Here is a 17,287-nt window from a genome sequence, read left to right as displayed (position 1 = left end):
CTTTATTTGGGTTAAAAGAAACTGGAGATGAGTTTTAATTAAGGCAGATAAACAACAGCCAAAAAGAAACTGCTTCTCAGTTAAAAGATTAGTCATATAATCAAAAAATGGATTAATTCAGAAAATAATCAGTTTAGCCAATAATCAATTTGTTACAAATCTTTCCTTCAGTAACGTGATAATTCTGATCACCATCAGGCCTAATGCAGCTTAAACGTCCTGTAAATGTGCTCTGCAGGTGCTGAAGCAATGCCCATGCCCGGTGAGAGTTCCTTCTGTCCACTGCCTTCAGTGTGAGTTGACATCAGGGAAGAGTGCAGGGAAAGCAGGAAAATGCATCAACATGTTCTTCTCCCAGAGGGAGCAGCACTAACAGGAAACCCAGGCCTGATAATGTGCTGTTGTCTAAGTGTGTCTGTGATCGTCTGTGCTCTGACTTTGTTCGGTAACAGCACAAACGTGTCCATTCAGACGAGCTGATGGGAAGCTAAGAAATCTGCAAAAATGTGGAAATGGAGCCTCTGACATAAAACTGATTCTTTAGACAGTAATAGTAAAAATTATGTAAGTACTTTTACTTTAGTGTTTACTGGTGTAGTGGAGGTTACATCACTACAATCACAGACAATTAGAAATTATATTCCACAGCTTTCATCTGATGATGATATGACTCATTATGGATTTACTGATCAATTTACAAAACTCACTGAAAGCAACAATAATGTTACTTTTTCATAAACTAAACAGGAAGTATGAAATTGAATGTGTTTGTATGTAACAGGATCGATGCAGCTGAGCTTTAGTTTTAGCTGTTTGAGTCTTTTCACTGATGGATGTAGACCGCAGAAAGAAAATAGTTACATGAAAAACATGTAACAAGGGTTGTAATGGGGTCCTGCTTTTTTGAAAGTGTTTTTTAAATGTGTTGATGGAGTCTTAACCATGAATGCCATTTGGTTCCATCAGATTCAAGACAACGCAAACATCCTCTCCGCTGAAATCTCCAAACCAGAGAAACCCAAACTTAAATAGTGCAGATGATTTGGAGATGGACTGTCCTTAAACACAGCTGACGGTCGTATTATGACATTTATGAGTTTGACCTTTTACCCTCTTAAATATCAGCTTTAAAAATGACACGTGGATAAATCCAGAGGTTCATTTTTGCTGCCTGAGCTCGAAAAGAACTTTAAAGAAACAGTTTGTGTTTCATCTCTCGTGGTAAAGTCACCTTCACGCCAACATCAACAATATCTCTGCTCTCTGACTGCCTTGTTACAAGTAGCTGAGTAAACTGCACGGTTGATTTACTCTCCAGTATGTGGCATCAAACTGCTCCTCACAAGCATCTAGCTGCCTTTCTAAATGTGATTTTGTATTTAAAGCACATTTTCTTTAAAATTAGGAAGCCCATTCAAATACATTATACTGTCATGCTGCAGTTGCACAATATAATGTGCTGTTCATAAAACTGATATCACAGTGGACAGTTAAGATACTGTAGTGAATATATTTCCAAGAGTGGTTGGCGAGCAGACCATCTAAGTTTGTTTACTGTGCTAATGGAAGGAAACAGGAGCTCGAAGTAAGACTCACACTGTTAGCAGCCTCGCAGCCACAGCGAGCGGCAGCCGTCACCACCAACCCGTCAATGAAATGTTTAACGAGAAAATATTGGCTCTGAGCTGAAAGATTCTCTTTGTGGATAATTATAGAACATATGCTGCTCTGTGACCCGGGCTGAGGCAGAGCTGTGATACGTGTGTGTGTCTGCAGCGCACACGCTGAGCGGCGGCAGGATCCAGTGGATTGTTGTTTAGTGGGGGAGACAGGAAAAGGGGAGGTGGGGGGCTGGTTGCTGCCCTGTGGGTACAGAAAGCTGTACCACAGACAGACAGACACACACACACACACACACACACACACACACACACGCCTTCCCTAGCAAGGTTATTATTGGTAACGAAAACTAACGAAATAATGAAAACTTGAAGTGAAAAAACATTTTCGTTAATGGAAATAAAAATAAAAACGAGACTTTGCGAAAAAAGGAAAACTAACTAAAACTGTAATGAGTGCTCACAAAACTAAAATTAACTGAATTTATAGCAAAAATGTGTTTAGTTTTCACTGATGTGTGCGTGTCATACAATAGTCTAGCGTGAAAATGAGGTGGTTTCCAGGTTTTTTTCTTGCTGTGTCTCACTATGCCAGCAGGTGGCAGTATGTTAGTCGAATCGTCTGTGTTGCTGCTTCGTCCACGCGCAAAATCGTGTCAGCAAAAGTCGGGAGAAAGTGCCAGAGTCTAATTTGGGATTGCTTTGATTGGTAATCTAGCTTACCTTGAAGGTCAGGGAGCACGCCCAACCCTCATCCCCAGAAACAGAAGCTAACTCCAGGCAAGGCAGCGTGATGCATCCCGAGACAACTCCACAAAAAACATTAATGCAGTGCTTCAATCGGCGACCTGATGGCTACTGGTTGGTCAGTTCGCAGGAACATCACAAGCGAGACGAAGCGTTGGCGAATATGTTTATTGAGACTGGGATATACATGCAGCTTGTGGGGATAGGTTAATTGGATAATCCAAATTGCCACTAGGTGTGAATGTGCGAGTGAATGTGAGTGTGAATGGTTGTCTGTCCCTGTGTGTTGGCCCTGCGACAGACTGGCGACCTGTCCAGGATGTACCCCGCCATTCGCCCTATGACAGCTGGGATAGGCTCCAGCGCCCCCCGCGACCCTGAAAAGAATAAGCGGAAGCGAATGGATGGATGGAGACCGGGATACCTACACAACTGTGTGAGTCAATTGCCTTCAAAAAGTTTAGTAATTCACTTGAACCAAAATTAGGAACACCTGGTGCTGCAAGAGTTCATAGCCTCATTGGGGCCAAGATATATCTTTTTATAGGTACCTGGTACCAAAGGTTGTTCATCTGCCCTCATTTCCTTTTTCTTTTTCTTTTTAAAGAACCCATTGGTTCCCCATAGGTGGGAATGTGAGTTGTCTGTCTCTGCGTGTTAGCCCTGCGACAGACTGGCAACCTGTCCAGGGTGCAGGGTATGGTCGCTGGAATAGCAACATACCCAAGGATAAGCAGAAGAGCATGACTGATATGATGAAAGTGGGATTTTGTTACACTTAATTATTGCAAATATGACTAAAAAAAACCCACTAAAAAAAAACAAACTAGCAAACAATTGGTAAAAACTAATTAAAACTGATATAAAATTGAAAATCTGAAGTCAAAACTAAATAAAAATAAAAACTAATGAAAATTGCAAAACTATTAAAACCTTGTTCCCTAGCCCCTTACCCTAACCATGAAAAATGAATGCCTAATCCTAACCGTAACCATAACCTAATTGTAACTCTGTCACTAAAACCACATTTTGAGTCTAGAAAATGCCTTCAAACTTATGGGGACCAGGATTTTGGTCCCAAAAGGGCTGTTAGTCCTCACAAGTATAGTAATCTTCCAAAAATTGGAAGATTACTATACTATACTATACTACGGTATACCCACAAAGATATGAATACACAGACACACACACACACTTACAGACCCTGAAATCAGTTCATACCTTAAATCTTTAAACTTTGGTGCTTAGGTGGAACCTAAAGTGGGCAGGTGTGCGCTGTTACAGTGTTACATGCTTCAATCACACATGAGCCAAAGTTCAGGCTTCAGACTCCTGGAAACACAAAGTTTCTGACAGTTTGTTCTACTCTTGGATCTGTATGATGTCACACGAAGCAGTTATCTCTAATATAGTCACATGACGTGGCGTTACTTCTTGTTCAGGAGAAAACTGCAGCGGTTACCTGTGAGGTCGGGGTGAGCACAAGTACAAGCCGCTGTGCGGTGACATTACTGGTGGGAGGTGAAGCGACCAGTGCAGCGGGTGCACTGGGGCCTTTAAAGGGAGAGAAACTGGGGCCACCCAGGCGTAGTATAAGCTAATAAAGTATGAAATGTGGAGGTGGAAAATAACATAATAGGTCCCCTTACATAAAAACCAAACACATTTTCTTGAAACATTTTCCTATATGAACTCAGTCACGTCACAGCAGAGGCTGCACTATGTGACATGAGTAGTGCACATTTGTCACGCTCACTAAAATTACTACCAGGGCCCTGATTAGGATTTCACCGTGTCAGGATCTGGATCTAATATTGTGTAAGTGGGAACAATCTGACTGTAGTCTGATACACCCTGAACTTCAATAACAACCACCTTCCTTTTATTCACACACTTGTAACAATGGACTGAATATTTTTCAGTAATTAAAAAAATAACATTGCTTTTGATAATCTTTGTTTGAAGGTAGAAGGAATCGAGATCTGTGTAATACGAGGGGCTGAAGCTATGATGATTGATGCGCTCTGCACAGGTCAGTGACAAAATGATAAAGACATAACCACCAGCTAACCTTGAAAACATAAAAGCAAGAAAAATGTGCTCCAAGTGTTTGGCTGAACTTTCGCGGCAGAGACGCTCGTGAAAATATGTGGACGAGAGTGAAAGAGACGAGAGAAAGTGGGCGAGGAGACGGAGGGAAAGGCAACGAGACAAACAGAGACACAAACTGAAAAAAGAGCCTTTGTGCTACGTCTGTTGACTCATTACTCTGATCTGAGCCAGTGATGACCGCAGTCTCTGGCAGCCAGTCAGACAGCGATAAACCCCCGAAGGACCCCTCTCTGTGGGCCTAAATGAAAGAGAGGTGGCTTTCATGCTGCCTGTTTGAATTGACCCAGTGCCTCAAACATAAACACGTCCCAGACTTTATCATTATCCCCCTGCTGCTGCTGCTGCTGCTCGCCTGCAGACACATTAGGGTCTCTGTGTCTGCCTGCAGCCTTGTATTAGCAGGTACTGCTGTGCACCTCATCCAGGTGTGTTACGCTGAGTGCTTTATGAAGGGGCAGGACTGGAATGTTTCACTGCCATTGTCATCATTAACACTTTACAGATCACTCTGATGAGCTTCAAGAGATTAAACATTTTTCAGTTGTGTGAGTGGAGAATATGTTCCAAAATATAAGGTATAAGACAGTTACTGTATTCTTAATGAAAACACTGAAGATGCCAATGATTTTTTTTGTTGCTTCTGCTTCCATTTAAAGCTCCATCCAAGTACGCATCATGGCAGTGGTTCAGAAATAATCTCTCTCATCATTAGAACCCCTGAAAGCACATTCCTGTTGTGTATGTATTCAGTAATAGTGTAATAAAATCCAGAACGTATCTACATGACCAACAGCTGCTAATACAAGTAACATGGTGAGCCACACAGCTGGAGGTGGTTTTTAATTTAGACATCCATTCACAATTAAATTCACATCATTCAAAAATCTGTCACAGTCGTCGTCATACAGATGTGTCAGGCCTGAATCGTAGGTTTGGTATTAATGAGGACAAAGCTCAAAGGACAAAGCACCTCAGTTGCTCTCAAGAATGATTAAGTGTGTCTGATGTGATCTAGGAATGTCTTCCAGAGGTAATTTCTAATTTGTGTGTGTTTAGGCACACATATTAGACACAAATAACTTTGAAGGATTAGATAAGAATCGAGGTATGTGCTGTGGTCTGTGTGCTCGGTGCTGGTTGATGAGGCTCGTGCCTGTTCGAGGATCGTCAGCATGGGAAAGAAGGAAAGAGGGATTTCCTGTGTCCAAGTTTGATGTCTTGCAGACTAATCTGTCCATCCTAACCTCTTCCATCTGCAGACATTAAAGCTTTATGACAGCATTGCAGTATGTGACCGAGTCTCAAAGCGGGCACTATCTTGCTCGTCTTTTCTTCACAGTTTGATCCTGTTCCAATTTATCTGAGCCCAGCTGCGAGCGACCCGTCTGCTAGATCGATATCATTTGGATGAAGATGAGACAACTGAGCGCATTCATCCTGTTGACCCTGGCTGTCCTCGCAACAGCCAGACCAAAAACAGGTCAGTGTGCAGATACTGTGAGAATTACTGAAAAATTCTTTTAAAAAATAAATAAAGATTTTTCTCTTCCTAAACAGGTTATATAAATGAGGGCATAATTTAATTTTAAGAAAACAAATGAAAGAAAAGGAAGTCGGGAAAAATGAGAGATAAATGTTTAATGATGGGCATTTAGATGATCAAAAGAACAAGGAGCTAATGTGGGTTTGGATCACAATAGAAACACAGAGTCACGGCACAAAGACAAACCAAAGCCTAAATAAGAAAGCTATGATTTTAAATCAGATGCTTTCAGTGGATTGCAGAGAGTCTATAACTGTAAACAATGGTTTAAACAACCATTTGACAGAACAATTACACCTTTACCAGAGCCAGATGTTTTTCACTTTAAGGGTAGCTTTGCATGAACAGTTCAAAATAATCCTTGGTGGTGTCCTTGTTGAACTTTTGGCTCACAGGGACGTACCCATTTAAAGTCTTTGTTGTTTAAGCTTTCAACATGTTTGATATTAAATGTAAATGTGTCCTCTAAAAGGAGGAAAACATTATAATTTAAATTTAAAATGTCTAATATAAAGTGTTTGTGATGACTGAGATCATGTTAGCTAACTATGAACACACAGTGACATGCGTGTGGCTCTATTGAGTTCAAAACTGTTTTTATCTTTAACTTTTGGAGTCACGGTTTAATTTAATTGACCAAATTAGGACTAAGAAATGGCAAAGACCCAAATTTAGATAGAAAATGTAAAAAGAAGGGTTGAGGACTTTTTTAGAAAAGTTATAACCTGTAAATGTTGCCACCGCAGGTCACTGAATAGGACTCTTTATACAAGCGTGTGAATTATGACTTCTGTGAAAGGCACGAATGTTTCAGGACATATCCCTGACACATATACATTACATCTGCGGCTGACTTGATTTATGTGACCAGACAATGCAGTGGATGTGTTTATAAGGCGTTAAAAATTGGCTACTGTTGACGTCTATTTGAACCTAAAGATGGATTCCATCGGTCCCACACGTCTGCTTATTCTGACACTGAGTCTCGTCTGTTGTGACTTTCACTTTGTCTGAAGAAATTCTGGATGGGCATTAATCAAACAGTTTCTTTCCAACTCGTAAAGCCACACCACAAACACAAGCCAACCTCATACCTCATTCATGACGGCAGCGTTTTTGAACCTAGATGATGTTACAACATGGGAGCGCGTCCGAAAAATATAAAGACAAAAACAGGTGTCCTGTGGCGGCTGACGCCACTGAGAAGCAGCGCTCAGGTGGTAAATAATGTGAACGCTGTACCGATGTTTGAGGAAGGCTGCTGCTGTCGTGCTTCAGAGAGAGAGTAAAATCCACACAATTTAAAAAGAAAGTCGAGTAAGAGAGAAGCAGCCTTTTATCCTACTGATCAGTCACAACAGTAAAATTGTTTAGGTTTTCCTCAGAGCACCAAAACAGCTCTGATCCTTTCACACGACACACGACACCGTCTCGGGGCCTGTGAGTCTCCTCCATCATTCAGAGGCCACGTCTGTGTTTCATGTGTTGAAATCACACTTTGCTTCTCCGGCTCCTGAAAGTGAAACAGTCCACTGCGTCCCACTGAAATTCATTAAACACAGATTACAAAAATATTTTAAAAAAGGCTCAGCAGCTTCCTGAGCTGGACACTGCGGTGAACATCACTCAAACAGGAACGAAGCATTTGTTGGGGAATAATTTGTGTAACGACACAATAAAAATCCCCATGTTTCATGTTTTATGGGATCTCACCAAATTTAAATTTGGAGCTTTTGAGGTCGGAGGATTGCTGACTTCTTCTTGAATTTTTTTCACCATTGTTGAAACATCTAGTTTGAACAGATTCTGCTTTTCTTCTTTCTTCCAGAACCTGCGCAGAAATGTAAGACTGGTCCGGTGGATCTAGTCTTCCTCATCGACAGCTCCCGCAGCGTTAGGCCACATGAGTTTGAGACCATGAGGAAGTTTATGATTGACATCATTAACACCCTGGATATTGGACTAAATGCCACCAGAGTGGGAGTTGTTCAGTATTCCAGTCAGGTAGAGTAACCAGACAGGACCCAGACCTCCTTTCATGTTGTAGTCCTTCATCTCTGTCAGTGCGCCCCAGGGTGGCTACAATGTAGCTGCCATCCCCAGTGTGTGAATGTGTGTGTGAATGGGTGCATGACTGAACGTGTAAAGCGCTTTGGGGTCCTTAGGGACTAAATAAAGTGCTATACAAATACAGGCCATTTACCATCTTGACAGCTAACCCTTCTCATCACTAACTGGTCTTAAGATGATGTTTTAATCTTTGAATTCTTCACTGCTTTCAGGTCCGCACTGAGTTCACTCTGAAGACTCACGCCAGGCTGAGCAACATAGTGAAAGCCATCAATCAGATCATCCCCCTCGCTCAGGGTACCATGACCGGACTCGCCATCAGATACATGATGAATGAAGCTTTTACTCCAGAGGCTGGAGACAGGCCAAAGGTACTTATTGGATGTCTTATACACAATGAACCATTTTGTAACCGTTTCCTTTAGTTGTGCTGGTGGTTTCAGGCATTTTCATTTTAAATCTTTACTTTTCTTTTTTAATTATCTGTATTTAAATCATCACAGAAATAAATATCATCACCTATTTTGTAGAAGCTTGTTATAGCAGAACTTTGAGTGGAACTATGCATACATACAGACATTCCTGTCAGGGTCATGGGGGCAGCAGTCTAAGTCTAAACCTCATCCAGGTCCTCTGGGGGGGACACCAAAGCATTCCCAAGTCAGCCAAGAGATATAATCTCTCCATTGTGTCCTAGGCCTCCTAGGAGGACATGCCAAGGACACAAAAGGCATAAAGGAATGTAGATGAAATGCTGGAGGCTTTGTGAGGGTCTAGTGCAGTGTGGATTGGACAGCAGTCAAGAGCTGAGGCCCTGGCTGGCCAAACTCTACCTGATGAAGCTGGGATAATAAAAAAAATTCCATCCATCCATCCGTCTTCATCCGCTTTATCCGAGGCCGGGTCGGGGGGGCAGCAGCCTAAGCAAAGAGGCCCAGACCTCCCTCTGCCCAGCCACCTCCTCCAGCTTATCCGGGGGAATACCAAGGCGTTCCCAGGCCAGCCGAGAGATATAATCTCTCCAGCGTGTCCTGGGTCTGCCCCGGGGCCTCCTCCCGGTGGGACATGCCCAGAACACCTCACCCAGGAGGCGCCCAGGGGGCATCCTTGTCAGATGCCCGAACCACCTCAGCTGGCTCCTTTCGATGTGGAGCAGCAGCGGCTCTACTCTGAGCCCCTCCCAGATGGCCGAACCTCTCACCCTATCTCTAAGGGAGAGGCCAGCCACCCTTCGGAGGAAGCTCATTTCTGCCGCTTGTATCCGCGATCTCGTTCTTTCGGTCACTACCCACAGCTCGTGGCCATAGGTGAGGGTAGGGACGTAGATCGACCGGTAAATTGAGAGCTTCGCTTTTACACTCAGCTCCCTCTTCACCACGACGGACCGGTGCAGCGTCCGCATTACTGCAGCTGCAGCCCCAATCCGTCTGTCGATCTAATAAAAAAATTAAAACAATAAAATGTTTCTGAATTTATGGGCTAAGAAAACAAAGATGGAGGGGACGTCAATAACAGCTGTCTCTGGTTGGTTCTGCCGATGGCTTCAGGTTCCAAACGTGGCCGTGATCGTGACAGACGGACGTCCTCAGGACCGCGTGGCTGAGGTGGCCGCTGAGGCGAGAGAAAAAGGCATTGAGATCTATGCTGTGGGCGTGGCCAGGGCAGATATGACATCACTGAGGGCCATGGCGTCACCGCCCTTTGAGGACCACGTCTTCCTGGTTGAGTCCTTTGATCTCATTCACCAGTTTGGCATCCAGTTCCAGGATAAGCTCTGCGGTAAGACTGCAGGACAGGAAATACAAAGTATACAAGTAACTGCTATTACTATATGTGGTGCTTTTTATTTGTCTTATTATTTCTAACACTTGTGTTATATTCTGTAGTATATTTAGATGTTACCACTTATGTAGCATACTATGTTTTTATTTCCAAACAAAATGTTATTGTACCTGAGAAGAATGACAACTATGAGTTCATTTTAAAAACAAATTCAGCTTTTAATCAGCAAAAAAAAAACATTTACCCTGAGCTGGAGTCAGTCAGGATGAGTTGTGTAACTAGTAAGTTTTAAGATTCGTGTGAGTGCAAAATCTTACTGGAATGTAAAAACTTTCCACTCTTTAAGGATTTGGAAGTTGTGTTTCTCTAAAATCTCCATCTAAAAGATTTTGTATTACTGGATCACTTTTATTTAAAGTCATCTTAATGTAAGAGCAGCAAAAATCTTCAGATAAAACTGTGCGATTAAAATTTCATGACATTGGCTTCATCTGGGCCAACATAGATTTTTTATGTAATTAAAAACACAACGTCTAGCTCGAGTTAAAAAAAATTACAAAATCCTTCTGACCGCACATAACCTAATACTTTTTCATAACAACCTCTGCAAATCCCTTAAGTGCTCGATATTTCCTCATGCTGCTATTATTCAACACTGGACTACAGCTAAAAAAAACAGTCTGGTCTCCTGCAGTGGGAGATGCAAAATGCAGACGGATAAAATAAATACAAAAAGTAAATCAGTGAAATAAAATAAGCTCTCAGTGAAAATGAAGAGTCCTGTAGCTAAGAGGTGACAGCAGGGCTAAAACCACTAATCCCATCATGCTTTGCAGATGAAGCTGTAGAGATTGTGTCGTGACTGCAGACGAGTCCTGGTGAAGATGTTTTCTCATGAAGTGTTTTTCTTTGATTAGTTTTGGTTCTCAGTGCTTTTCATTTCACAGTTTTCCTTCAGGGGCACCGATAATTCCTTTCTACAGAAAAAACACAAAGTCGTTGGGAATATGATTTTGATTTTGTGATAATAAGCTGTAAGTTAAATATATTGAAGCTGGTTTTCTGAATGCTGATCTGACACAGGCGTGGATCTGTGTCTGGAGTCAGACCACGGCTGTGAGCACATCTGTGAGAGCACTCCTGGATCCTACCACTGCCTCTGTCTGCCCGGATACACTGTGAACGATGACGGGAAGACATGCGCAGGTAATTTGCAGTTTGCTCCCACTATACTAAACAGCTACCAGCAAAATCAAAAGGACAACTGTCTTTCCCTTTTGAACTCTGTATTTTTATTTTTGTCTTCTAGTGGAGGAGATTAGCATGATCTACAGCTGTCTGAAACTATCTGTTTTAGCTCTTTATTCTTAAAGGCTAATATAAGCCGACAATACAATAAAAAATAACTCTTTTATTGGGTGAATGTCAAAATCTGAGAACAAAGTTCACAAAAGTTTCAGGGAAACACAAAGAGACATTCAGGCCCCACAGAGTGAGTAATGATGGGAAACAGGAGGGAGAGGAACACAGGTTAATAATCAAAAACTAAAATCAACAGAATAACACCAAAACAACGAAACACACTCACAAGAAAAATAGCAAGAAACAAAAACGCAGCACCAGGTCTGGGACCATGTCAGCTTTTTTCTGATTGGTTAAGCAGCAGAAGGCGGGTCCTCTGTGCTCGCAACAATGCTGTCCTCTCAGCACCCAGACGTTATATTGTTACTTCGTTAGAGTTATTTGATATTATATTTTGCACTACCCTACTGTATATTACTATGTACTAGTATTCTTATTGTATATCTTATTCCTCTGTTCCTCTCTTGCAGCACTGAGCATGTGTATGACAAAAGAATTTCCCTCAGGATAAACAAAGTTCTTCTTAAATTATTTTCGCTTATCTTAAAAAGTAGAAAAAAAACTGCCTGAAACAGAGAATTTTCAGGAAGTTTTTTTGACTTACAGGGGAAACTTGAAAATATGAAGCTTTGTCCTTTAGCACATGTGTGACAAGAAAACAGAATAAAAGAAAAGAAAAAGTCAGTTTTAGAACCAGAAAATCAAACAAACACTGGAGAGTGCTTATAAAAAGTAATATCATTCGTGTGTGTGTGTGTGTGTGTGTGTGTGTGTGTGTGTGTGTGTGTGTGTGTGTGTGTGTGTGTGTGTGTTTAGCCATAGATCTGTGCGCTGAGAGAAAACATAACTGTGAACAACTCTGCGTCAGCTCGCCGGGCTCCTTCACCTGTGACTGCAACAAAGGATACAAACTGAACAATGACAAGAGGACCTGCTCAAGTTAGTCACACACACACAATGTACATGCAGATTCACACATCTCATATCGTTCACCTTTATGCTTTGCTTTTAAATGTGTTCTGCTGCCATTGATTCTGCTGCTTGGTGAGTGAGGGTTTGCATTTTGTTCCTCCGTCTCCAGTTTGTACAATTAAATCTTTTTGTAGATCTGCTTTGAAACTTTCCTCACACTGCAGGAAGTAACATACGCACATGTACACACACCTTAACTGCACACAGTCAGCACACACGAGGCTGATTTATGAGAAGCATTTAAATGAAAATCTCTAAAGCACAAGTTAGAAAGCATAAATTCTGAAACAGTACAGTATGTTTACACTAGATCCTTAATTTCAATGCATTCTAGTCATGCTGTGTTTCATAAGCCAGCACATCGAGTCCCACACTCCTAGTTAGCATGAGGCTGATGTTTAAGCTAGTTTATGGAAATTGGAACATCTGGTACGATGTGTTTCTTCTGAAAACCTTTGACAGTCGTCGTTGTTTATCTAAGATACACAGACTCAATCTGCTGATTTTCTCGCCTCAAATGTTTCAGAAGACATTTCACTGGACTGTTCATCTAAGTATGAGAAACTTTGCGAGTGAGCCAGCACGTCAGTTGTGGTTTGAAATTCTGGGACAGAAAGCGAGCAGGAGCTTTTCAGCTAATCACTTACAGCTCAGTGTTTGCATGCTTGTGGCATGCACTAAGAGATGGAGAGCACCTGTCAGTCACCGATAGCATCACTGCCTCACGGCTCACCTGTCAACAGTATGAATCCTTGCAGTACCAAACCCATGTGGAGATATACAGTTAGAAATGATCATTTCATTGTATTTGTATATCAGCTTATTGCAGTAAGAGTCATTCACAAATGAGGTTCATATTTGGGACAGAGCAAAGCAGGTAAAAGCCGAGACTTACTGAGAGACAAGGGGAACATAAATGCAACCCACACATTTGGCTGCTGTCCTCTCTGCTGCTCATGGCCTCGCTGCTTTCCTCCCCTCAGTGATCGACTACTGTTCGTTTGGGAACCACAGTTGCGATCATGAGTGTGTGAGCGTGCTCAATGGCTATCGCTGTCGCTGTAACGAGGGATACAGGCTGCTGGAGGACAGCAAGACCTGCCAGGGTAAGCAGAGCGAACATGGAAGAAAAATCATAACCGGTTAATAACACAGCCACGATGTCCACTGCTGTTATGACGGAGGTGAGGCTCTGATTTCTTTACACTGAAACCGGCCTGACCCAACCGCTAATGCATGATTCAGAACATTAACGTTTCCCGAATGTATCTCTGGATTTGGTTACTAGATAATCATGACATTATGTAGAGCGCTGGAAGAAATCCACAATACTAAATTATCATTTTTGAGGTCACCACAAGATGATGAAAAACACTTTAATGATGCCTTTTAAAAAATTGAGTCGAGACCTGAGAGATGGTGCAAGAATAAAGCAGCATGACTAATATGCAGTAGCTTTTTTTCAGTCCCCACTCAAACTTTATAGAATTACTCAAGATATGGGAATAATTCAAGGAGTGTTTCAGTGTGGAAAAATAAGCACAGGTACAGCAGAGAGCATGCAAAGGACAAGAATGCCAATTTTTGGACACTTCTGCTACAGCAGCAATGTGGCAGAAAGCAGAAACATTCGATTCCTAGCATGAGCAGCGGGGTAGCATGTGATTGTTAAAGAAACCCTCTTCTGCTTATTTCCACCTCCATAACTTTATCTTTGAGGCTTTGCATGGTTCAAAATAACTCTTCTTATACTGAACCTCCGTGCAGGTCTTCATATTCTGTCTGAAACAAGCTGCGTTCGCTCCAGAGCTTTGTGTTAGGTATATCCCCTCTGTGACATCATAGATCCAAAAGTAGAAAAAAAGCTGTCTGAAGTGTGACGTGTTCAGAGCTGTCTGACGCCTGAAACGAGTGCTTGCTTCACAGCGACATGTTCGTCAGGAAGCATGTTGTGTGTCTTTAAGGTTACTGATGCGTCACCTTTGTGAACAAAGTTACAAACAACATAAAAATTAATAAACTGCTTTGAAGTTATTCTGACTTAAAGGATGAAACGGCAAAGAGAAAATGCCATTTAAAGTTTTAAAGAAGAAATAGAGCTTGAAGGATCTCCTCAGGAAGTTGTTACAAAACACTGACAAAGTCCCGATCGTCCTGCAGAATGAATCCATCGTTGAGGTGCTGTCAGCTCCTGCTTTTGATGCATTTCCATGTTCTTTAACATAAAAATAAATCTGGTGGACCTTGGGCCCAACTTTGGAAGGACTGACATCAGAGGTTATGAAAGGAGCTACAACAAGAAAATTACCAATGACTGGCTGATGGAGTCCTCATTTTCTTCCCATTTAAATAACGCCAACTTCTACATCTGTGGCCTGCTTCTTTGAATTTCCTGACATTAGTCGTTCTGACTTTCAGCCCCAAAGTGTTGAGTGCTGGTGTCAGCCTTTTGGCTTTGGGACCAGTTCTTTGGTAAAAAAAAAAAAAAAAAGAAGGCAGGAAGCGTTTACTGAGGACCTCGCGTAAGGTGTCAGACTGATGCAGAGACAATAACATCAACAGCTGCAGCAGAGCACCTCTTCATCAGGAACCTTTAAAATTAAGACCATTTGTGGGTGCAAAGACTTCCTGTTCTCCTGAAGCCGTACACATCTCCACAGCATGAATAAGACACAGTGTGACTGTAGTTCACAGCAGAAAGGAGACATTTTTAAGTAATTCGCAGTCGGCTTTGAATACACAGTTTATAAGATAAGTGTGACTCACAGTCAATTAAAAATTAGATTCAAAGATTCAAACGTCATTTAAAGGAGTCCAGATGAATAAAAGGGGATTGCGTGCTTATATTTGAATAAATCCTGTAATCTCAGAGTTTGGGGTTATTGCATGACGTCTACCGTTTCCAGAAATTAATATCTGGCATTTAGTCCATCGATCTGAGCCCTTACTGGAAACCTCTGAGAACAAAATCCAAAGCAGATGTCAGAAGTATATTTGTTTGGCTCAGACGCTGATAAATGTTAAGAAAAAATCTTAATCACAATTACACACTTTCACTCAATGTGTTGTTCAGCCATTGACCTGTGCGCTGAGGGGAAGCACGACTGTGAACAAGTCTGCATCAGCGCGCCGGGCGTCTACACCTGCGACTGCAACAAAGGATACACGCTCAATGAGGACGAGAAGACCTGCACACGTTAGTCAAGCCCTCGTGCAAATACACACAGGTGTACACGCACCTGCAGAAACACACCTACAGTCAGAGAAAAGGCTGCTCTTTCTCCTGTTCGTTCTATGAGTTAATATGAAATGCTTGTTGTTTCCAGCTCCTTTAAAGTAAGGACTGAAAACTGAGTCCATCTGGGACTCTGTTTGGAAACATCACTTTTATTTAACACATGCAGAGTAAAACTAGACACTTAGAGGCACATTCACTCACTATAACGTTATAAATTGGGAATAACGTGTGTGTGTGTGTGTGTGTGTGTGTGTGTGCGTGTGCGTGTGCGTGTGTGTGTGTGTTACTCAGCCATTGACCTGTGTGCTGAGGGAAAGCACGACTGTGAGCAGATCTGTGTCAGCGCTCCGGGCGTTTTCACCTGTGACTGTAACAAAGGATTCAAACTCAACAAGGACAAGAAGACCTGCACAAGTCAGTGAATCTCACATGAAAACCCTGCTTGTGTTTATTACATAGTGCACCCGATAAAAATGTTTGTTTTACTGTTTGCTTCCAAACAGTAAAAAAAAAAAAAAAAAGGGGGGGGGGCACTAAAAGATGTCACTGAGCTGCTGATTCGCTCTGCTAGGCCAACCAAAGGTGCTGAGTTCAGCTCTCCATTGATGGATGGATATAAATTCTAGATACATTTCTTATGGAACTACTTATTATCCAAGAAAAGTTATTTCGCACACTTTAATGAGGACTGGCATGTTCATTTAGTTTGTAATATCATCCTCTACATTAAACAAACAGGCAGGAACGGGCTGATGGAGCTCTGCTGCTTAATGGCCGTGGTGTCGATTCCCAGGTTGACACCATGTGTGAAGGCTGCTCGATTAATCACATTTTAATTCAGTTTTCAGTGATTATGAAAACAAAACAGTTTCTTATAGGTCAGCTTTAGTTTGTTTTATAAATCTTGTGCATTTGTTCCTTTTACATACTCGAGTACATACTGTTTACTTACTCGAGCCTTTCGATGAACAGCATCAATTCTTCAAAAGGTTTGTGTAGGTGAACATATGGAAGGATTAATGAGGAGGTGGTTTTCACCATAATCTAGCAGCAAAGATAAGTGTTGACCTCCCCGAGGTCAAGTCTTCCACACCTGTTCACTAAGCCTTTAGTTGTTGTGCATTACTTGCGGGTGAACAGTTTTTTGCATGTGTCTCTCTCTGCTATGGTGTAATATGTGCTTTCTGTCTGTTTGTTGTCAGACATGAACATGTGTAACACAGTGGAGCACGGCTGTGAGTACCAGTGTGTGAGCACTCCAGGCTCTTATCACTGCATCTGCCCCGAGGGACAGCTGCTACAGGACGACGGCAAGAGCTGCGGCAGTAAGTCATCATCTGTGCAAATGTAAAATCCTCTGACCTGTTTCAGCAGCCCTGAGTTAGTTTAAGAAACTCAGCACTCTGTGCAGAGAGAGCTGCTTCAGGATTAAGATGCTAGCTCCTGTGTGAACCAGCAGAAATGCTGCAGGTGTGGGGAAAAAGACTCAAAAAACTTCAGAAAAAATGCTGTCTTTTTATTAAATCAGTCTACGACAACAAAGCTCAAAGATAAATTATTAACCTGCACTGCTGAGCTTCACTATATTTTAAGCCAAAGCATAAGAAATGTATTAAAGAGGAGGATAAAGATTCAGGGCATTTCAGTGGCAGCTGGACGTTGATCAGGTGACTCTCAGTGAAAGGAAAAAACATTCAGGCCCCGAGCAGAGGTTACGTCTCAGGAAAGGAAATAAAGATGTACAATGATCTCAAACTGATGTTAAAAACAGCTCAGTTATGTCTGGATGAAACGAGCTGGACAAAGATGTTGGGATTGTTTTATTCCTCCTGGGAGGGCGAG

General features: G+C 42.0%; 1 protein-coding gene across 3 annotated transcripts in view; it reads left to right on the top strand.

Moving 5' to 3' along the window:
- matn4 (matrilin 4) overlaps positions 1–17,287 on the top strand; it is a 30,270-nt gene that overhangs the window by 7,787 nt on the left and 5,196 nt on the right. The window contains exons 2-11 of one of the 3 annotated variants that reach the window (XM_085457756.1): positions 5,818–5,958; positions 7,850–8,025; positions 8,304–8,462; positions 9,639–9,870; positions 10,957–11,079; positions 12,052–12,174; positions 13,191–13,313; positions 15,281–15,403; positions 15,737–15,859; positions 16,648–16,770. In XM_085457756.1, coding sequence (XP_085313882.1) covers positions 5,886–5,958; positions 7,850–8,025; positions 8,304–8,462; positions 9,639–9,870; positions 10,957–11,079; positions 12,052–12,174; positions 13,191–13,313; positions 15,281–15,403; positions 15,737–15,859; positions 16,648–16,770 — 1,378 coding nt within the window. In that variant the 5' untranslated portion in view covers positions 5,818–5,885. The remainder of the gene's footprint in view (positions 1–5,817; positions 5,959–7,849; positions 8,026–8,303; positions 8,463–9,638; positions 9,871–10,956; positions 11,080–12,051; positions 12,175–13,190; positions 13,314–15,280; positions 15,404–15,736; positions 15,860–16,647; positions 16,771–17,287) is intronic. The other 2 variants (XM_085457757.1, XM_085457758.1) reach the window with 2 other exon arrangements.

The sequence above is a fragment of the Copadichromis virginalis genome, linkage group LG5, assembly GCF_057382275.1.
Source record: "Copadichromis virginalis isolate Kocher_CV1m ecotype Utaka linkage group LG5, C_Virginalis_male_GT1.1, whole genome shotgun sequence".
NCBI lineage: Eukaryota > Metazoa > Chordata > Actinopteri > Cichliformes > Cichlidae > Copadichromis > Copadichromis virginalis.
The sequence above is the reverse complement of the archived record's forward strand: the minus strand, read 5'-3'. Positions and strand labels throughout refer to the sequence as shown.